Here is a 22,098-nt window from a genome sequence, read left to right as displayed (position 1 = left end):
AGCAAGGTTTAACTGGATAGAATGACCCCATTGTTCTCTAAAATGTGTCTTTTCCACCACCAATCTCCCTTTTCCCCCAGCAGCTGCAAATGTTTCTCCTTCGCAGAGGCTAGCAAAGATTAGAAGGCGAAAAAAACGCATTCGGGATGAGATGTTCTCAGAGCTACTGCAGACCTCCCAGACTGACAGAGCACACCAGAGTGCAGAGAGGCAGATGATGTCAGAGTGCAGGAAAGCGCAACAGGAATGCGAGGAGAGCTGGTGGGCTAAAGAGGGTAGGTGGCATCAGCTTGTTGACAGAAGGCAAGAGTCGATGCTCCGACTGCTGGAGCATCAAACTGCATATGGTTGAGCTGCGGGAAAGGCAGCAGAAGCACAGACCGCCACTACAGCCCTGTGTAACCAACCACCCTTCTCCCCAAGATCCATAGCCTCCTCACCCAGACACCCAAGAACACGGTGGGGTGATGTCCGGCCACCCAGCCACTCGACCACAAAGCATTGCCCAAGCAGCAGAAGGCTGGCCTTCAATAAGTTTTGAAGTTTAAGTTTTAAAGTGTGCTGTGGCCTTGTCTTTCCCTCCTCCCCAACTCCAACCTGTGCTTCCCTCCGCCCCCACCCCTCCTGGGCTACCTTAGCAGTTATCCCCCTATTTGTGTGATGAATTAATAAAGAATGCATGAATGTGAAGCAACAATGACTTTATCGCCTCTGCAAGCGGTGATCTAAGGGGGGAGGGGAAGGTGTTTAGCTTACAGGAAAGTAGAGAGAGCCAAGCGGGGGGGTGTTCATCACAGAGAAAAAAACAGAACTTTCACACTGTAGCCTGGTCAGTCATTAAACTGGTTTTCAAAGCTTCTCTGATGCACAGCGCGTCCTGCTGTGCTCTTCTAACTGCCATGGTGTCTGGCTGTGCGTAATCAGCGGCCAGGCGATTTGCCTCAACCTCCTAGCCCACCATAAACGTCCCTCCCTTACTCTCACAGATATTGTGGAGCACCCAGCAAGCACTAATAACAATGGGAATATTGGTTTCGCTGAGGTCTATCCGAGTCAGTAAACTGTGCCAGTGCACTTTTAAACGTCCAAATGCACATTCTACCACCATTCTGCACTTGCTCAGCCTATAGTTGATCAGCTCCTGACTACTGTCCAGGCCGCCTGTGTATGGCTTCACGAGCCATGGCATTAAGGGGTAGGCTGGGTCCCCAAGGATAACTACAGGCATTTCAACATCCTCAATGGTTGTTTTCTGGTCTCGGAAGAAAGTCCCTTCTGCAGCTTTTGAAACAGACCAGAGTTTCTGAAGTCGCGAGTGTCATGTACCTTTCCTGGCCATCCCACGTGGATGTTGGTGAAACGTCCCTTGTGATCCACCAGTGCTTGCAGCACCATTGAAAAGTACCTCTTGCAGTTTATGTACTCGCTGGCTTGGTGCTCCGGTGCCAAGATAGGGATATGGGTTCCATCTATCAGCCCACCACAGTTAGGAAATCGCATTTCAGCAAAGCCATCCATTATGACCTGCACATTTCCCAGAGTCACTACCCTTGATATCAGCAGATCTTTTATTGCATGGGCTACTTGGATCACAGCAGCCCCCCAGTAGATTTGCCCACTCCAAGTTGATGCCTGACTGACTGGTAGCTGTCTGACATTGCAAGCTCACCACTTGCTTCTCAACTGTGAGGGCCAGGGCCGGCTCCAGGCACCATCTGAGCAAGTTTGTGCTTGGGGCAGCAGAGTCTATGGGGCGGCTTCTGCCTAAACCTTGGGAGGCAAGGCCATTTTTTTCTGCTTCTCCTGCCACCCTGTAGGGGGCGGCGGTGCAGAGGAGGGTAGCGCCCTGCAGCAAACTTGGCAGGGCAGCCCGCGTCCTTCCCTCCCCGCCAACCAGAGCCACACTGAGCCCTCCGGGCAGGCAGCGCAGCGGTCGGGGCCACATGGGGAGCACCCTGCTGAAGCACTGGCTGCCCCCCTTCTCTCTCCCCCCCACTCCCTCCCCTTCCCTCCTATCAGACCGGGGCACACTCTGCAGCAAAGGAAGTCCCCTGGCTCCGGCCGCCCTGTAGAATTTTTTGTTTTGTTTTTCCCCTGCTTTGCCAGCTGTGCCGTTGTCCCCCTCCCCTTTGCTGTTCCAGTCTTGCCATTTTTGTGTTGTTCCCCTCCCCAGCTTTGCCGCTCCAGCTGCGCCGTGTTCCCCCTCCTTTGCTGCTTTGGTGGACGTGCCCCCCCACCCTTTTTTTTTCCATTGCTTGGGGCAGCAAAAAATCCAGAGCCGGCCCTAGTGAGAGCTACTCTCATCTTGGTATTCTGGTGCTTCAGGGCAGGAGAAAGCAAGTCACAAAGTTCCATGAAAGCGCCCTTACGCATGCGAAAGTTTTGCAGCCGCTGGGAATCATCCCAGACCTGCAACACTATGTAGTCCCACCAGTCTGTGCTTGTTTCCTGGGCCCAGAATCGGTGTTCAACAGCACAAACCTGCCCCATTAACACCATGACATGCACATTGCCAGAGCCCGTACTTTGCGAGAAGTCTGTGTCCATGTCTATGACCTCATCAGTCTCGTCAGCGCTGTCTCCTCCTCACTTGATTTTGCTTTGTCAGGTTCTGGTTCTGCATATACTCCATGATACTGTGCATGATGTTTACAGTACTCATAATTGCCGCAGTGATCTGAGTGGGCTCCATGATCCCAGTGCTATGGCGTCTGGGCTGAAAAAAGGCACGAAATGATTATCTGCTCTGACAGAGGGAGGGGCGACTGACAACATGGCTTACAGGGAATTACAGTCCATAAAGGGGTGGCTTTGCATGACGGAGAAACACAAACAACTGTCACACACAATAATGGCCCCTCAAGAATTGAACTCAAAACCTTGGGTTTAGCAGGCCGTTGATTTCACAGAAGGCGGGAGGAAGCAAATGAATACAAAACAAATCAGGTCTATTTCTTGTTTTGATCCATTCCATCTATCTTTTACTTCTTTAGGGTGGCAGCAGACGGTACAGTTTGACTGCTAGCCAGCCATTGTCATCTCCTGGGTGCTCAGAACGAGTCTGCCCAGGCACCCGTGACTAACCTCACCAAGGTCAGTTAAAAGAGCACCCAGGAATATGACGATGATGGCTACCAATCGTAACGCACCATCTGCTGCCAAAAGGCAAGGAGCTGCTGCTGTGTAGCAATGCAGTCCCACATTTGTCAGCACCTAGGAGATGTACGGTGATGGTCAGCTGTGCGGGCTCCATGCTTGCTGTGGTATGGCATCTGCACAGGTAATCTAGGAAAAAAGGCTCTAAACCATTGTCTGCCATTGCTTTCATGGAGGGAGGGAGAGGGGAGCCTGATGACATTTCCCCAGAATCACCCGCAACACTGCTTTTGCCCCATTAGGCATTGGGATCTGAACCCAGAATCCCAATGGGCAGCGGAGACTGCAGGAACTGTGGGATAGCTACCCACAGCTACCCACAGTGCAACGCTCTAGAAGTCAACGCTAACCTCAGTACTGTGGACAGTCCGCCGACTTAATGCACTTAGAGCATTTTTGGTGGGGATGCACACAATTGACTGTATATAAATGATTTAAAAAAGCCAAATTCTATAAATTCAACCTAATTTCATAGTGTAGACATACCCTCTGAGTGAGCATCTTCTATCCAGCCCCATCATCCACCCACCCAACCAAAATTCTTCTGACATGTATTAATCCTCATTATCAACTTCTACCCCCTCCGTCTCACCCTGACACCCCCTCTCTCCTCTACCCCACCCTCCATCTCACCCTGACATCCCCCTCTTCTCTACCCCACCCTCCATCTCACCCTGACACCCCCTCTCTCCTCTATCCCCCCTCCATCTCACCCTAACACCGTCTGTCCATTACCTCACCCTCCATCCATCTCACGCTGACACCCCTTCTTCTCTACCCCACCCAGGGCTGGCTTTAGGCCTATTCCACCAATTCTCCTGAACCTGGCACCGTGCCTAAGAGGGCCCTGCGCCCAGTGATAATGCCTTCCCTGGCTAGAGGTGCCTCTTTAATTTTTAGTCACCCAGCAGCACTCTGGGTCTTCGGCGGCACTTCGACTATGGGTACTTCACTAGCTCTGGGTCTTCAGTGATGCTTCGACGGCGGGTCCTTCAGTGCCACCTAAGACCTGGAGTGAGTGAAGGACCCACCACTGAAGTGCTGCCGAAGACTCGGAGCACTGCCCAGTGAGTACAAGCCCCACGTGTTTTTTTCAGTCATCTCTACTGGGGCCCCATCGAAACTGTTCGAATTGGGCCCCGCACTTCCTAAAGGAGGCTCTGACCCCACCTTCCATCTCACCCTGACACCCCCTCCTCTACCCCACCCTCCATCTCACTCTGACAACCCCTCTCTCCTCTACCCCCCTCCATCCATCTCACCCTGACACCACCTCTCCACTACCTCAGCCTCCTTCCATCTCACTCTAACGCTCCTCCTCTACCCCACACTCCTTCTCACCCTGACACCCTCTCTCCACTACCCCACCCTCCATACATCTCACCCTGACACCACCTCTCTCCTCTACCCCACCCTCCATCTCACCCTGACACCCTCTGTCCACTACCTCACCCTCCATCCATCTCACCCTGACAGCCCCTCTCCTATACCCACCCTCCATCTCACCCTGACACCCCCCTCTTCTACTTCACCCTCCATCTCACCCTGACACCCTGTCTCCTCTACCCCACCTCCTCCATCTCACCCTGACACCCTCTGTCCACTGCCTCACCCTCCACCCATCTCACGCTGACACCCCCCTCTCCTCTACCCCACCCTCCATCTCACGAACACACACCTTCTCTATCAGACACTCCTCTTCTCTATCAATCCTGTCACACCTCTCTCCAGGGAGTTCCCTAGACCTCCCTACATGTCCCCAACACCCCCTCCCCCCAGATTCATGCAGTGTTGCCAATTTAGTTGTTGGTTGGAAATTTGAATTAAAATTCAAACATTCATACACACTTTAAAAGCATGCACGGTATGTGAGAAAATACTTGTACCTGAGAAAGCATAATGGGTTTGAAAAGTGTGACCAAAGAGTAGCTTGCTCATACAGCTGTTATTTATAACAATGTTGGCGCATTCGTTTTGACTATAGTGGCCTACCTAATATTTTCAAATGATGATTTGTAAGCAAGGTCTGACTGAGCTCTCCCTGACAGCTAGTGCTGAGCTAGGGGAGGAGGAAAGGCTTCAGGACCAGCCTGTATTTACATGAACTCATCCACTGTGCCAAGGTGTCCAGCAGACAGAGCTGTGCTGCCCAAGTGATCGATTTTGGCTGATGTTGGGTCACAGATCACTGAAGTGTTAAATGTGGGATCATGAAATGTTGTTCTCCTTATTGTCTGAGTAAAGGGCAGCAGAATGGTACGTAGCATAACTGAATGAGAGGGTCTCCCCCAGTGCTTAATTTGTGCCAGGACTCAGCCCTGGCACCTCTAGGCTCGGCGGTTCATAGCCCTGGGACCTCTGGGCTTGTGACATCAGTTACGAAAGTAACAAACTTGCTTGAGCTGTGACACCTCTTTCATTACAAATTAAGCACTGGTGACTCTCGACTGAACTGCACTCGCTAAGCGGGGGATTTGGATGCCAGATCGCAGTGGAGGGGATGGGGAGGAGACAGGTGTTTTGCTTGGTGGGGTGGGCTCTGCCTAAGAGTCACAGGCACTATTTGACCTGTCCCTCTCCACTGTTTAAAGACAGAGCTGATTAGGCTCCATAGAGAGTCTTTTGGTTTGTTAAGTTACCACTGAGCTGAAATCACTGATAATCAGGCCTAAGTGCTTAGACCTGCTGCAGGACAGCATTTCTGTGGAGGAGACAGCCCAGACTGCACTAACGGGGAGGTTCTCCTGCTGAGAGCTCAGCTATCATCACTGAGAGCTGTTGGAACCTCGAGAGACCAACTCCCAGAGGTCACAGTGACAGGTGGCAGCAGAAGGTGACAGTGCAGGGACATGGGATGAAGCAATAGAGTGAACGATGGCATGACAAACAATAGCGGCCAAAGCATTGGACTATGTTTTAGTGACTTTGCTCCAGAATGCTAGATTTGCGACTGGGAAACTTGTATAAATACTGTCACGGAGTCACAGGGTGATGCTCTGGAACTGCTCCCCACCAAGCCAGTCAGGACTTTGGGGAGCCTCCTCTCCCTTGGAGCAGACTTGTTCAGGGCAAGAAGCTCACACGTCTTCACCTCCTAGGTCTCTCCTTGGAGCATCAGCATCCTCTGCCCCTCCGTGCGCTTCCCACAGTGAGCCTGCCCCAGCGGGGTCCTGGGGAAGCCACAGGGTCCTGCAACCTCACTTTGCAGTCAGACGTGAATCAGCCAGCCAGTAAAACAGAGGTTTCTTCGATGACAGGAACAGGGTCTAAAACAGAGCTTGTAGATACAGCGAACCAGACCTCTCGGCTGGGTCCATTCTGGGGGGCAGTGAGCCATACCCCCATGTCTGCACTTCACTCCTTGTCCCCAGTCAGCTCCAGACTAACAACCCCTCCCAGCCCCTCCTCTCTCCTCAGCCCCTTTTCCGGGCCAGGAGGTCACCTGATCTCCTTGTCTCCAACACCTTCAGCTGGCACCTTTGCAGAGGAGGGGCCCAGACCATCAGTTGCTAGGAGACAGAGTATCAGGCATTTAGGTGCACTGGCCCTTTGCTCTGCCAGATACTTAAGAACAGCCTAGGGGACACTGAGGCACCAACACAGTATTCAGAGAAAACATTAAGAACATTCCCAGTTCATCACAAATACATTTCCCAGTTGGCCAAGATGTTTAAAATGCATTATTTGCCAAGGTCATTACCTCACATAGTTGCTATCTCAAGAGGTCATTTTCTTGGGGAGTTTCTGTATTAAACTTTTTGATTATTATAATTATTTTTATGTAAGAATGGACATATTAGGTCAGACCAATGGTCCATCTATACCTGTATCTGGTCTTCCAACTGTGGCCAGTGCCAGGTGCCCCAGAGGGAATGAACAGAACAGGGAATCATCAAATGATCCATCCCTTGTCGTCCACTCCCAACTTCTGGCGAATATAGTGTTGCATTCCTGCCCATCCTGGCTAATAGCCACTGATGGACCTGTCCTCCATGAAGTTATCTAGCGTTTTTTTTTAATCCTCTTATAATTTTGGCGTTCGCAACATCCCTGGCAAAAAGTTCCATGGGTGACTTGTGTGAAGAAATACTTCCTTTTGTTTGTTTTAAACTTGCTGCCTATTAATTTCATTGGGTGACCCCTGGTTCTTGTGTTAAGTGAAGGGGTAAATAACACTTCCTTATTCATTTTATCCACACTAGTCAAGATTTTATAAGCCTCTATCATATCCCCTCTTAGTTATCTCTTTTCAAAGCTGAAAAGTCCCAGTCTTTTTAATCTCTCCTCATGTGGAATCTGTTCCATACCCCTAATCATTTTTGTTGCCCTTCTCTGAACCTTTTCCAATTGCAATATATCTTTTTTGAGATGGAGTGACCAGACCTGCACGCAGTATTCAAGATGTGGACGTACCATGGATTTATATAGTAAAAGTTGAGGAGCTTGGTTTGCCAGACTGAACAGCTAGGCCAATACTGACAATCTATATGAAAAGGCTACAAAACACCATGCCTCTGGACTGCATCAACATGCAGAAAGCCTTATAAGCCAGTCACTGTCAAAGCCAGTTTTAGAAGAACTTAATGAGGCTGTTAACTCAGTTTATGTGAACCAACATGGCTGTTGCATCATACTTTCTATTTAAGCAAGAGATACCACACACTACAAACTGGACACCAATGATAAGTGCATTGTCGCTTGCTAATCCTGAAGTTGGACACTGGTTTCAAACAAGACTGGCAAATGCTTGCTATCTTTCTGAAAAAACTCAGCTGACTCTCTAGAAGCATGCGGTGTAACAGTGACTCAGCAGATGAAAAAGTGAAGAACTTCCTCACCACATTCAAAACATGTGCATACATGGCTGATGAAGCACCAATGCAAATAGACATCAAATATTAAGTCGTTGCATATGTTATCTTGATGTCTGTGGGAGGCCAGTAGATGCATTTCTAGATGTTCGGGTTATAAAAGACACATTAGCTGCATCTGTGGCATCTTAGAAGAGTTAAATGCTTGTAAATTGAACCCCAGACAGATGGCTGCTTGTGCATTTGATGGAGCTACAAACTTCTCTGGAAGACATAGTGGAGTACAAGCTTTGCTTAGAGAAAGTGTAACTCTAATCTCAACTATACGCACTGCAGAGGCCATGTACTTCAGCTAGTGCTAGTACAAGCTGCAGAATCTTCAGAAGACATTAAAACACCATAAATTTAATGGCTTTTTATACTCTTTTTTTCAGCAAGAGTCCAAAAGGACTGAACATTTTGGAAACAAATAGAAGATACCCTGGGATTGAAGTTCAAATTAGTCCAACCTGGGAAAACCTGCTGGCTTTCTCATGAGTGATTCTTGGCTGTTGTCTTAAAATTACTTCAACCATTATTACTGACTTTGGAAAGTATCTACCAAGATGGGATGGATCTAAGCAGTGAGGCTGGTGGACTACTTTTGCTACTATGTTCAGAGAAGACTATTGCCATTCTCTCTCTTGTAAGTCTACTGTTGAAACCACTTGGGTCATTAAACAATGCCATCCAGGCATCTGCTACAACAGTAGTAGATCTGTGTCCAGCAATAAAAGCTACCCTTGGATCTATCAGAGAGCTATCCATTGAAAACGTACTGGAAGAAGCAAAGACTTCAGTCCAAAAGTTGACTAATGAAGGTACTTATATTGACTCCTTAAGTGAAAGGGACAAGAAGTGTTTGTTAAGCCAGCTGAAAAAGTACACAGACTTGATTCTTACAAATCTACAACAGCGATTTCTGGATTCTACTCAACCTCCATGTAGCTTTTACAGACTGCTTTCCTATACAACACCTACAGTTGAGTGGAGTGAGGCACCATCTGCAATAGGGCTGCTATGTGATGAGGACAGAATAGAGAATTTTGAACACAGGGTGGAATAGCATATGATGAACGAATGAAGATTTAACTTCAAATTCTTTATCATCACTAGTGGCTCGACCTGATCTTTGTCCTGTTTCCTGAAAAAGGTAGGAATTCATCTCTTGCTCCTCCCCGTCATGACAAGTAGTTGAGCGTTCTTTTTCCTGACTGAGTAGAATTTTGTGTTCTGAAAGAAGTTGCCTTCTGCCTGATCATGAGCATATCATGAAGGACTGGAAGTACCAGACACACAAGGAGCCACCAAAGAGTGCAAAATTACAACAAGAGACCAAGAAGGATGTAGATATAGTGCTTTATAGTAGGCTTAAGTAGCCAAGTTTAATTTGTGTGATGATTTTAAAACATGAGTTAAATCTAATAAAATGGTTGTGAAACATTTTTCAGTTTTTACTCTGGTGCCATACAGCCCACCTTTTCCCTAACAGTCTCAACCCTTGTCGACCCTCGCCCTTCCCCCAAATATTCCAACACTCTCCCTAATTTCAATTCCTGGGGAAAACACTGCTCCCCTCCCACCCCCATCACCCTTGGAAACACCCAGGGCAGTCACTGGATGAGGGCTGGAGAAGGGGATTTACCCCTAGGATTCCCCAGAAGTTTCAAGCCCACTGAATCAATTATCTTGCTGGTTTTCTCTCCTAGTGGTCCTGGACAGAGCCAAGATCCAACAGCCGTGGTCCTCAGAAGTTTTGGATGGAGACGAATTGAACCTGACCTGCTCCCACCATGCCGCCAAGGCGAGTGACAGCACAATCTGGTACCAGCAGCTCCCAAACCCGATACCCCAGTTTGCACTTACCGGATACAAGGAAACCATTAATAGCCCCGAACTGAAGGGAGCTCTGTACATCTCCGCTGACAAAGTGTCCAGCACCCTGGCCCTGCACCATGTGAGGCTGGTGTATTTCTGTGGTATGGTGTGGTGTATTTCTGTGATCGGAGCAGCATGATGTGATAACCAGGGGGCAGCCCCCGGGCAATAAATATCCCACCCCTACTCCAGGGCTGAGTGTGTGTGGGGAGGTGGTGTGAGCAGAAGGTGAGGAACTCTTCTGTGGATGTGGGGGAGAGGGAGGACCAGGGAAAACAAAAAGGGAGGAATAAAACAATTAGGACCAAATTTACAAAAATGTCTCTATGCGCCTAACTATTTACGCATGTGACTACTGAAATGTGGTACTTTGGAAAATTTCTAAGAAAGTCCGCCTTAAGAGGGAATGAAGAACAATAAAGGGAAGAGTAAACCATGGAAGTAAATAAACTTTTCCAAGACATCAGCAAGCACATTATCTAGCTGGATAGATATGTTATCTATCTATCCAACTATCTATCACCATATACCTCCATCTCTCTCTCTCACTCCCCAATGCACCCCATCTATCTATTTATTAATTACTAGGCAGCAGACAAATCAAACACAAAGAAATATTCCTTCACACAACGCACAGTCAACCTTTGCCAGAAGATGTTGTGAAGGACAAGACTATAAGAGGGGTCAATAAAGAACTAGGTAAGTTCATGGAAGACAGGTCCATCAATGGCTATTAGCCAGGATGGGCAGGGATGGTGACCCTAGCCTCTGTTTGCCAGGGACTGAATGATAGGGGATGGATCACTCCATAATTGCCCTGCTCTGTTCATTACCTCTGAAGCACCTGGCACTGGTCACTGTCAGAAGACAGAATAGATAGACCTTTGATCTGACCCAGAGTGGCCGTTCTTATGTTCTTATCTATCTGTCCCCATATGCACCCATCTATCTATCTCTCCATCCATCTGTCTATCAAAACCATCCTTGTCTTGCATCTGCGGGGTGGCCACACTGGTTACTGGAAAAGACGATTTACACACGGATTGGCTAGTAAAGCAGAATGTGATTTAATCATCTCCCACCAGCTAGCGCGAATTCGGAATTAATTTGTAAGGTTTCACTGCGCAGCCTGATAACTTCCTCCCTTTCACGAGTCGCCAGTGAATTCTGCGGAGAACTCCCTTGGGGAATGTGATGGAGACAGCTTCCTGGTTTCACTTGCTGGGAACTCGGGCCGTCTCCCGCCAGGGATCGGTGCAGTACAAGCAAAAGTCGTCGCTGTTTAGACATAATGACACCCCGGTCTGCGGCTTCGCCTCGCTATTCGCGCAGTCGGGTTCCCCTGAGCCCGCCGCCTGCGCAGCCAGACGCAGTGAGGCAGTTACCCCGCAAAGCAGAGCGATACAGAGAGAGAAAAAGGTGTTTATGGTCCTCCCCGCCAGTCCCTCACGCCTCCAGCTCCGGCAGCAGCATCTTTGCCTGTTATTTAGTCCTCCCCGCTATAGGAAAGGGGCAACGCCTCTGTCTCGCCCATTTCAGTAGCGGCAAGGCAGCGAGACTAGGGCTGATCCCCGGGAGGAGCAGAGACACCGAGATTCCCCTTGTGACGATGGTACCGGTGCTGGGCTCGGCGCTTGTGCTGGTTTTTGTCTCAGGTCAGTAAGTTCCCAAATGTTCCAATCTCTCATTCCCCTTCCGCGTTCTCCCTTCTGAGCTCTTCTGACCACCCCACAGTCAGAGGGAGAGGACGGGGTTTGGCGACATAAAAAATTAATTCTGTGCTGCGGTTTCTCTCCTAGGCGCTTCGGGCAGAGCCGAGATCCGGCAGCCGCGCTCCGCAGAGCCCTCGGAGGGAGCCGAACTGAACCTCACCTGCTCTCTCGGGTCTGTCATCACTGAAACTATAGTTTGGTACCGGCAGTTCCCGAACCGAGGGCCCCGGTATATAGTCTCGGGGTACCAGGGAATCTTTAACAGCATCAACCCAGAGGGAGCTCTGCATATTCCTGAAGACAGAAAATCCAGCACATTGTCCCTGCGCAGGGCGAGGCTGGCAGATGCAGCGGTGTATTATTGTGCTCTGAGCGACACAGTGTGACAGCCAGGGGCGGCCTCCGCACATGGGGGGGGGGATGTGGGGTGTGTTTCCGGGAGGGGGTGGAGGGTGAGAAGCAAGGGTGATCGGAGAAGAAAAAAGAAATTAATAAAACAATTAGGGCCAAATCTACAAAGGTCTCTGTGCGTCTAATTATTAACCGAGGCGACTAGTGAGATTTGATGCGTTGGCAAAGCTCTAAGAAAATCCTCTTTGGAGAGAAATCTGAAGCCCAGTAAAAGGGTAAAACCATGGCACAAACAAACCAAAAAATCCCTTTGCACATCTCCAAAGATAAAGAACACAGCTCCTTCGCCCTGCGCAGGGTGCGGCTGGCAGACGCAGCCTGTCTTACTGTGCTCGGAGAGACACAGTGGGACAGCCAGAGGCAGCCCCCGCTCACGTACAATCAATCCCCTACTGCGAGGCTGGGTGCTCGTGTGTGTCCGTGAGGCGGAAGACAAAGGGGCGCTGGAAGAGAAAGGGGAAGGGCGACACGGCCGCCCCGGGGGGGGGGGGGGCAACAGGGGCAATTTGCCCCAGGCCCCGGGCCCCTCAGGGACCCCCACGAGAGTTTTTCAGGGCCCTTGGAGAGGGGTCCTTCACTTGCTCCTGGGGTCCCGGAAAACTCTTGTGGGTTCCGGGCACGGGAGCTTCTTCCGCTCCCGGTTTTCGCTGGCGGAGAGTCCTTCCTCTCCGGGACCTGCCGCCGAAGTGCCCCGCAGACCCGTGGCAGGGCCCTCCCGCAGGCGAATTACCGCCGAAGACCAGGCTACATTTTGGCGGTGAGTCCCGCTTCTGCGGAATTTGGTGGGGGGGATCCGGGGGGGCCCGCCCGCGGGTCTTCAGGGCACTTTGGTGGTGGGTCCCGAACGAAAGGGCCCCCCGCCGCCAAAGACCCCAGACCCCCGGAATCCTCTGGGCGGTCCTGGGACCTTTACTGGGAGAAGATTTAATATATGAAGATATGCCTATCTCATAGAACTGGAAGGGACCAGGAAAGGTCATCAAGTCCAGCCCTCTGCCTTCACTAGCAGGACCAAGTACTGATTTTGCCCAGGGCCGGCTCTAGGTTTTTTGCCACCCTAAGCAAAAAATTTTTGGCTGCCCTCATCTGAGCCCTGGGCTCTCACCCCTCCACCAGTGCCCTCCACCACCCACATGCCCTGCCACCCCAGCTCTGGGCTCTCCCCCAACCACATCCCTTTCCACCCACAACCCTGCTACCCCAGCCCTGCCCCCCACCCGTGCTGACTCTGCCCGCTCCCCCCTCTCCTCCAGCTGGTCAGGTCTGGCAGGGTCGGGGTAAGCAGCAGGGCTCCTGGGCCATGCCTCAGCAGGGTCCCTCCGGCCAGGGCTTCTGCCTCCAGGACTGGCCGGGACATGGGAGGGCAGAGCTGGGGGACTGCCCCGGCAGGGGGCTGAGGAGCTGGGGCAGGGTAGCCCCAGGGAGAGCAGAGGCCCAGAGAGCAGGATGCGGGCCCCACATGGCAGCGCCACACCCTCTATGGCCCCGCTGCTGCTGCTGCTGCTTCTGGCCATCCTGCCCCAGTCCCTGGGCAGATCAGGCTGCTTTGCTCAGCCCCTGCTGTGGCAATGGGAAGTGGATGCCCTGTGGCATCTGCAGGTGGCTCCCTCTGCCATGTTGGGTGTCCCCTAGCCTGAGTGTCCCCCGCTTGGAGCCTGCCCAGCCCAGCCACAAGGTGCGGATGCTGCTCACCCGCGGCATGAACCGCAGTGACCTGAGGGTGCCCTCATGCACAATGTGCTGCTGTTGCCAGGGCTGAATCTAGGCTTTTGCCACCCAAAACAAACAAACAAAAAGATGACCAGAATGCCACCTATGAAAATATGCTGAGATCCAATGGCTGGAAACTGAAGTAGGACAAGCTCAGGCTAGAAAGAAGGTGAAAATTTTCAAGAGTGTTTCAGTTTTCTCATTGGACCAACTTATCTAACGAGGTGGTGGGTTCTTCATCACTTGGATGGTTCAAACCCAGACTGGAATTCTCTTTCTGAAGGACACACTATAGCTCAGGCGTAGGGAGCATTCGCTGAAATTCTCTGGCCTGTGTGATACAGGAGAGCAGATCACATGATCATAATGGTCCTTTCTGGCCGTACAAATCCATGAACCTGCTAAATAAATCCCTGGTTGTGAAGGCTGGAATTGTCACAGGTTCCTCATGGTACTAGGCACCCACATTCTATTGAAATTCAAGGGAGATTTAAGTGCCTATCTCCCAATGGCTCCTTTGAAAATCATAGCTGAAAATGTTCAGTTGATCAGCAAAAAGGCCTTTGCACCATTCAGGTCTTACTTCAGCCCTCAGTGCATGGACTTAATCAGACAGAATTGGGGCAAACACCACTGTATCCTAAGAAGAGTTAGGCATAACTGAAAAAATAGCTCCCAGAGGCATATTGATACCGGAATTTTCAAAGGACGATCAAATCCCAATTAAATTAAAAGAGATTTGGGCACCTAACTCTCTTTATTTGTTTTGGAAATCCCATCCTGAATGCCCAAACCCCATTAATTTTAGGTATTACTTAACCTGCCTACTCTTAGGCAGTCTTCACTCTTACAGCCTGCGTTTTCAAATCACTGGGAAATATAAAATGGATTGAAAGTAGAAGGGTTCCCATAACCCAAAATCAAAAGTGAAATAACAGAACTGTTTTAAGACCCAGTGTGTTTATTTGTACATGAAATTTAATAAAAGTTTAACCTGTTGTGACAGAGTCAGGGGGAGTCAGGGCCCGGCACCCCCGGCTTCCTGTGATTCACCAGGATTCTCAGCCAGCCAGTAAAGCAGAAGGTTTATTTAGATGACAGGAACACTGTCCCAGACAGGTCTCGCCGGTACAGACAACAGGACCCCCTTTAGTTAGGTCCATCTGGGGCCCCTGGGGAGGCCACAGCCCCGTTGGGAGGCCCAAGCCCCGTTGGGGTGCCTCTCTCCATTTCCCAGCCAGCTCCCAACTGAAACTCCCTCCAGCCTCTCACTCAGTCTCTCCTTGGCTCCTCCTCCAGCCTTTGTCCTTTTACCAGGTTCCGTGGAAGAGATGTTACCTGGCCTCCAACCCCCCACCTGGGTTCTCAGGTTACATGCTCAGGTGTGCTCCCTTCCCCAGTGCAGGCCATCCCAAACTCCCCTGCAACCTTGCCAGGTTAATACTCCCCACTCAGCATCCACATAACCAGTGGTGAGCTGGAGCCGGTTTCCACTGGTTTGTGGGAACAGGCTGTTAAATTTAGAAGCCCTTTTAGAACCGGTTGTCCTGCGAGGGACAACTGGTTTGAAAAGGGCTTTTAAATTTAACAGAAGCCCCAGCAGCTCTCTGCCCTTGCCCCGGCCCCAGCTCACCTCACTCCGCCTCGGCCTCTTCCCCTGAATGCTCCCGAGGCTTCTTCTCCCCTCACCGGCTTCCCACGAATCAGCTGTTTGCGTGGGAGGCCTGAGAGGGCTGAAAAGGAAGCAGTGGCTTCCTGCAGGTGAGCTGGGGCAGGGAGGTGGGGGTGCGAGGAAGGCTCCAGGCTCCGCACAGCTCCGTCCTGGCCCCTGAACCCATCCCTGGGTGGTGCAGCTCCGGCCAGGTCCCGACCGCGGCCAGCCAGGCGGCGCGGCTCTAGCCTGACCCCTGGGCCTGGCCGGCTGCGCAGCGCGGCTCTGGCCCCAGCCGAGCACCCCAACTTTGGTTCCAGCCCCGGCCAAGCGGCCCAGCCGGGCCCCGGCCCGGCCCCCATCTCCAGGCAGTGCGGTAAGGGGGCAGGGAGCATGGAGGGGGTGTTGGATAGATGGCAGGGGAGTTGGGGTGTGTGGATTAGTGTTGTGGTGGTCAGAGGGCAGGGAACAGAGGGATTGAATGGGGGCAAGGGTCCCGGGGGGGCAATCAGGAAGGAGCAGAGGTTGGATGGGGAGGCAGAGGGCAGTCAGGGGACAGGGAAGGGGGTTGGATGGGGCAGAAGTCCCTGGGTGGGCATGACCCCCTCATGGGGTGAGTAGGAGGGAACCGGCAGTTAATATTTTGGCAGCTCATCACTGCATATAACACATCAAGAACTTTCCCACTTCTTCACATCTCTCCCCCCTTCGAGACCGAACTGAGCAGGGTCACTTCAGCCAGTGACCCGGGGAAGTTCGAACCTACCTAAGTTCCCCTGAATGCCCCAGCATTCCCCCCGCTTCCTGGGTGAGAATTACACCGGGTCCTTCCAGTTTTTCCCCCCGCCCCCTTAGGTCGGGTGTGCTTGAGGCAGTCATGGTCTGCAGGTGTGAAGGCTTATGCTGCTCGTGCCCCTTTTCCACCCCAATACTCCTGTGGTTCAAACTGGGCTGGGGTCTTTTCCCAGCGTTCCATTCTGGAGGGCTGCAATTCAGACTTCCTTGGTTAAGAGCCCCCTTTTTACCTTGGCCATCCTCTGGAAAGGCTCCTCTGTGCTGGGAAAGGATCCTAAGGCTGTTTTCCCCTTCTCCCAGGCCTTCCTCACCCTCCGGCAGGGGTCAGTACTGTCAGACATTAGTAAAGACCCCAGGCCAGTAAAAGTTCCGCAGCAGCCTCTGCTGGGTACGCCAGGTTCCCTGGTGCCCTGAGAGGGGGACGTCATGGGCCCGGCACAGCTGCTGGCAGCGATACTTCTGGGGTACCACCAGCTGCTTCCTGATTCCCCATGACTTTATTTCCCCTGGGGAAGCCCATTCTCAGTATAGGAACCCCTTCTCCCACAGGAACCTTTTCCGGCAACCTCCCCCCCGTGGTCTGTACCACATTGAGATCAGCCAGGTCCTTTAGCTTTCGCAAGGAGGGATCTTTCTGCAGCTTGGCCTGGAACTCAGCAGCTGGGACAGGGATGGAGACCTACTCTCTCTCGCCGGCTAGGTCTGAAGCCACAGACTCCTTGAGCTGTGTCCCTGGGGTTCCCTCCCCACTGGATTAGGGTCCTGCACCTTGGACAAGGTACCCTCCCCAAGGTCAAGGCGCAGTGTTCCTTGCAGGCTTGGGCTACGGGTCACTACCAGGGCACCCTGGGGTTGCTTGGCCAGTTCTCCATGTCCCCCCGCCATTAACAACTCAGTGGGCAAATGGTGGTGCACCCCCACTTCCCTAGGGCCCTCCTTGTCCCCTATTTCAACTGTACCTGTCATAGGTTTCACCCCCACTCTGAACCTTAGAGTATAGATGTGGGGACCTTCATGAGAAGCCCTAAGCTTAATTACCAGCTTAGATCAATATGCTGCCACCATCCAAATATTTGAGTTATTTGGAAAACTCTGTCTTCCCCCCCAAAACCTTCCTTTCTCCGGGTAGCCTTGAGAGATTCCTCCACCAATTCCCTGGTGAACACCGATCCAAACTCCTTGGATCTTAGTACAAGGAAGAATTACTCTTTCCCCCTTCCCCCTTCCCCCCACCGCCACCAATCCCTGGTGAGTCCAGATCCAATCCCCTTGGATCTAAAAACAAGGAAAAATCAATCAGGTTCTTAAAATAGAAGGCTTTTAATCAAAGAAAAGAAATGTAAAAGAAAAAAAAAACCTCTGGGAGACAGCATACAAGCTGATCTCACAGATAACAGATTCAAAACACAGAGGATGTTCCCCTGGGCAAAACCTAGTACACACAAGAATATCCAATTTGATTATTCCCCTAATGCCAAGACAAGTTACAAAAAGAAAATAAACATAAAGCTATTTATTCTTTTCTAAAACTTACTACTCTGATAAAAGGCTGATTCCTTGATCTTTTCCACTTTGGCTGAAACTGAAACTGACTCCAAACAAAGGAAACTTCCCTCCTTTCTTTTGAAACATCCTGTTCCTCCATTGGTTACTCTAGTCAGGTGACAGCTAGGCTAGGTGAACTTCTTAACCCTTTACAGGTAAAAGAGGTATTAACCCTTAACTATCTGGTTATGACAGTATCCTTGCCACGGGCACTTTGAATGGGGTCCTGCCCAGCCCCTTCAGGATCAGATAGGTGGAGGGCTTCACCTGATCTGGAGCTACCACCTCAGGCCAGGTCAGTGTCACCTCAGCACCAGTGTCCCAGTATCCAGAGACTTTCCTCCCATCCATCTGCAGGGGAACAAGGCACTCGCTCCACAAGGACAACCCTGTGCCCACTCTGTAAATGGAGAACCTGGTGTCTGGAGCATCCAGCTCTGCAGAGGAGTTGGCCTGGAGCCCTCCTCTCTCCTGAGCAGTTGATAAGCTGCCAGCCCCCCTTGCCTGGGAACCCTGCCTCTCATCCAGCTGGGCCTTTACCCAGTTAACACTCTGTGGGTCTGTTCTGTTCTGTCTGTCCCTGAGCCTGGGGTACTGGGTCCATATTTGGCCTCTCTGGCCATAGTAATAGCAGCCCATGTCCCATTGGTCCCCTTGAACAGGTTGGTTGGCCCTGATGCCGGATGTTCCCCTTGGGAGGAGGTTCTTCATGTTTCCTTTATGGGATGTTCCGGGATCACTCTCTTTCTGCATCGTGGTGTGTCTGTTACTTTGGGACTCTTCCCTGCCACCCCCTGACTGGCTCTTCACAAACTCATTGGCCAGCCACCGGCATGTCACGGGTTCTCTGACCTTTTGTCCCTCAACCACAGCCTCAGGTCGGATGGGCACTGCTCATACAGTTGCTCTAGTACGATCAGTTTAAGCAGGTCCTCCTTCGTCTGGGCCCCATCTGCCCACTTGCTGGCATACCCCTTCATGCAGACGGCTAGTTGCAGATATGAGACCTCCTGGGTTTTATACTGACTCCAGAACCTTTCCAGGTACATCTCAGGAGTCAGCCCAAACTCACAGAGCAGGGCCTGTTTGAATAGTTCATAGTCCCCTTCCTCCATCCCTTCCAGTTGGTGGTACAATGCTACAGCCTTAGGGTTCAGTAGGGGGATAAGAACCTGGAGCCTGTCCACAGGATTAACCTAGTGCAGCTCGCAGGCCAGGAGGTCATTCATGTCCTCCCCCTCCTTACGCTGGGCCAGGATGCACTTATCAAAGCTCTGTGCAGTCCTGGATCCCCCCCTCACTCACCACAGGCGGGAGCTCGCTGATCCTCAGCCTGGCCAGCTCCAGCTCATGCTGCCTCTGTCTCTCTTTCTCCTCCAGTTCACTCTGCCTCTGTCTCTCTTTCTCCTCCAGCTCATGCTCCATCTGTTTTTCACGATCCTCCATCTCTTTCATTTTTAGCTCCCTCTCCCATTTCAGCCGCTTCCGCTCCATGGATGCCGAGTGTCGCCGGGAGGATCCCCTTCTGGCTGGTGAGCATCACTGGGAGGATCCCCTGCTGGCCAGGGGTGTCACGGTGCCCTCAATATTTGCTGGGCTCCTCCCCACTCTTGCTCTAGGCATAGGAAGAAGGGGTCTCAGGAAGCCCTCTGCAGCTGGCTGACCACTCCCAGCTGGGACAGACACTGGTGCCTGTGCTGCATCTGCCAGGCTGCTTCCCTCAGAGACAGGGATCAGTTCATTCAAGCGGTCTCCCTCCTCCAGCTGAGCAATCAGCTGGTCTTTGGTGAGCCTCCCACTGCACAGCTCCCTCTGCTTGCACAGCTCCACCAGGTCACACTTAAGGCTCTTGGCATACATCTTCCTGCTGGCCACTCACAGGCCTAGGTGCTCACCCCTTCCCACAGTTTCCAGGGAGACCCCTAGTGTGCCAGCCTTTCTCAAGTTCACCAGCTCTCTGCCAGGGTTGAGTTGTAGACTCCTCCGCCCTGGGACTGCTTGCTGCAATCCTCCAGGGGACCCTGGTACTGCAAAAGTCGTTCTCTCTGGTCACACACTCCCAGGGGTTAATTGCCCCCTGAAATCATCTCTCTCTGAATCTTCAGCACGCCTGGGACCCATCAATCCCCTTCGTTTTACTGCTCCTCAATCACTTACTGGAGGAAGCACTGTCCCCGGGGTGCAGTAGATCCCACCTCTGCCACCAGGTGTCACGGAGTGTGGGGGGAGACAAGGCCCTGCACCCCCGGCTTCCTGCGATTCACCAGGACTCTCAGCCAGCCAGTAAAGCAGAAGGATTATTTAGACGACAGGAACACAGTCCAGAACAGACCTTGCTGATACAGACAACAGGACCCCCTTTAGTTAGGTCCATCTGGGCCCCCGGGGAGGCCACAGCCCCGTTGGGAGGCCCAAGCCCCGTTGGGGTACCTCTCTCCATTTCCCAGCCACCTCCCAATTGAAACTCCCTCCAGCCTCTCACTCAGCCTCCCCTTGGCCCCTCCTCCAGCCTTTGTCCTTTTACCAGTTTCCCTGGAAGAGATGTTACCTGGCCTCCAACCCTCCACCTGGGTTCTCAGGTTCCATGCTCAAGTATGCTCCCTTCCCCAATGCAGGCTGTCCCAAACTCCCCTGCAACCTTCCCAGGTTAATACTCCCCACTCAGCACCCACATAACACATCAAGAACATTCCCACTTCGTCACACCTGTCCTTGTCTGGAAGAAAATAGCAGGTTCATAATGAAGTGCTACCACCTAATGGCCATTTCATCTAGCGTTCACATCTACAGAAAATTTGTATGAAATTGTTATGAAGTTTTCCACCACTGTTCTACTAGACTGATGTCAAATATCAGCATAAATCCTCGTGTCATCCTGGACGTTTGACCTGTAAATTAGACATATAATCCAGTATATTCTGGAGACAACCACATACCACTGACTCGCACAAAATTCACTCATAGAGTCAAACTTACACACATCAAATTTACTCCCGCTCTCTTGGATGAGGCTGTTGGAGGAGTCCCTCTGGCCAGGGTTGCAGAGCGGCAAGAAGGCAGTTTATCTTGGTGCCTAGCAAGCAGAGGCAGATATGGAACCTCAGCCTGGGTTATGTATCATGTGATGAGTCTGATGCAAAAACACTCAGGCAGAGACGAGACTGGGAGCCAGTGTATCCCAGTGCCTTGAATTCTCAGGTGTCAATAAATTAACACCACTCAGCTCAGAGCCATGAGGCTGAAAATGCCCTTGGGTCTTTCTTGACTTCTAATGTAAGTCTATGCTCAGAATACTCTGGCCTCTTCCAACCCAGCTGCTTCACTTCTGGGATGTTGAATCAGAAATGGCTGAAGCAGCATTTGATTCAGGGTTTAGGATGATAAAGAGTTACTGCACACATAAAGAGAGAGGGGGATGCCAACTGGAGGCATCACTGTTCTATTTCAGTGTTTGTAGTGATTTGGAACATTCGTTGGCATTTCTTACCTCCCTTTTTCAAGACTTCAGAACAGCATCAAGAGAAAGAGAGAGAGAGATAGGGAGGGAGAGAGAGATGGAAACTGTGCATTTTACAACAGATTGATGTATGGATAGATGATGCAGAGAGAAGGACAGATGGCATTGATAGATAGGATAATTAAGAAATTAGAGAGAGGCAACAGAAGAAAGAACGATACATAGATAGACTGGGAGAGAGACTTAAGAACGGCCATACTAGGTAAGACCAAAGGTCCATCCAGCCCAGTATCCTATCTTCCAAGAGCAGCCAATGGCAGGTGCCCCAGAGTGAATGAACCAAACAGATAATCACCAACTGATCCATCTCCAGTCGCCCATTCCCATCCTCTGGCAGACAGACAGACATGAGGTTAAACAGGTGCTGTAACACTCTGATATACATCTCTCTAATGCTGTCATTTTATTTCCCTGCAGTCTCCGGCTGTGAGTCCATGTTGGTTTAGGGACCCAAGTCATGGGTTATGTGGGAAGGAGATGTCTTCACTGTGACCTAGACTTACACCGGTACTTACCAAACCTTCCAGTGGTACCAGCAGCTCCCCTGGAGTGGGCTGGTCGCCTGATGACTCTCAATGCTAGGGAAACAGTCACTGACGGGTGGTTCATGGGTGAGCGAATGGAGGATTTGAAAAGCAGCTCTCAGCAAACGGCATCCACTGGGAGCTGCGAGTGGCCGTACCTGTGGATGCTCAGGAAAACAAAGTGCCTTGCTGCCCACCAGGGGGTTACCCTGAACAAGCCACGGACCAAGTTTGAGAACCCCTGATCTAGACCATCCCTGACAGGTGTTTGTCTAACCTGGTCTTAGAAACCACCAATGATGGAGATTCCACAACTTCGCTCGCTAACTTATTCCAGTGATTAACAACC

General features: G+C 51.3%; 1 protein-coding gene and 1 gene segment (V, D, J or C); both read left to right on the top strand.

Moving 5' to 3' along the window:
* The first annotated feature begins 2 nt into the window (after positions 1-2).
* On the top strand, positions 3-10,070 carry LOC115642345. The segment is given in 2 exon segments: positions 3-275; positions 9,716-10,070. Coding segments are annotated over 2 exon segments (432 nt in total).
* A 724-nt stretch (positions 10,071-10,794) lies between these two features.
* Positions 10,795-12,001, top strand: LOC115642336. The gene is made up of 2 exons (XM_030545785.1): positions 10,795-11,539; positions 11,684-12,001. Exons 1-2 carry the CDS (start codon positions 11,176-11,178, stop codon positions 11,980-11,982), a joined length of 663 nt encoding a protein of 220 aa, XP_030401645.1. The 5' UTR covers positions 10,795-11,175; the 3' UTR covers positions 11,983-12,001.
* The last annotated feature ends 10,097 nt before the right edge of the window (positions 12,002-22,098 follow it).

This window comes from Gopherus evgoodei, unplaced genomic scaffold (genome assembly GCF_007399415.2).
Source record: "Gopherus evgoodei ecotype Sinaloan lineage unplaced genomic scaffold, rGopEvg1_v1.p scaffold_39_arrow_ctg1, whole genome shotgun sequence".
Classification (NCBI taxonomy): domain Eukaryota; kingdom Metazoa; phylum Chordata; order Testudines; family Testudinidae; genus Gopherus; species Gopherus evgoodei.
This window is presented reverse-complemented; position numbering and strand designations above follow the sequence as displayed.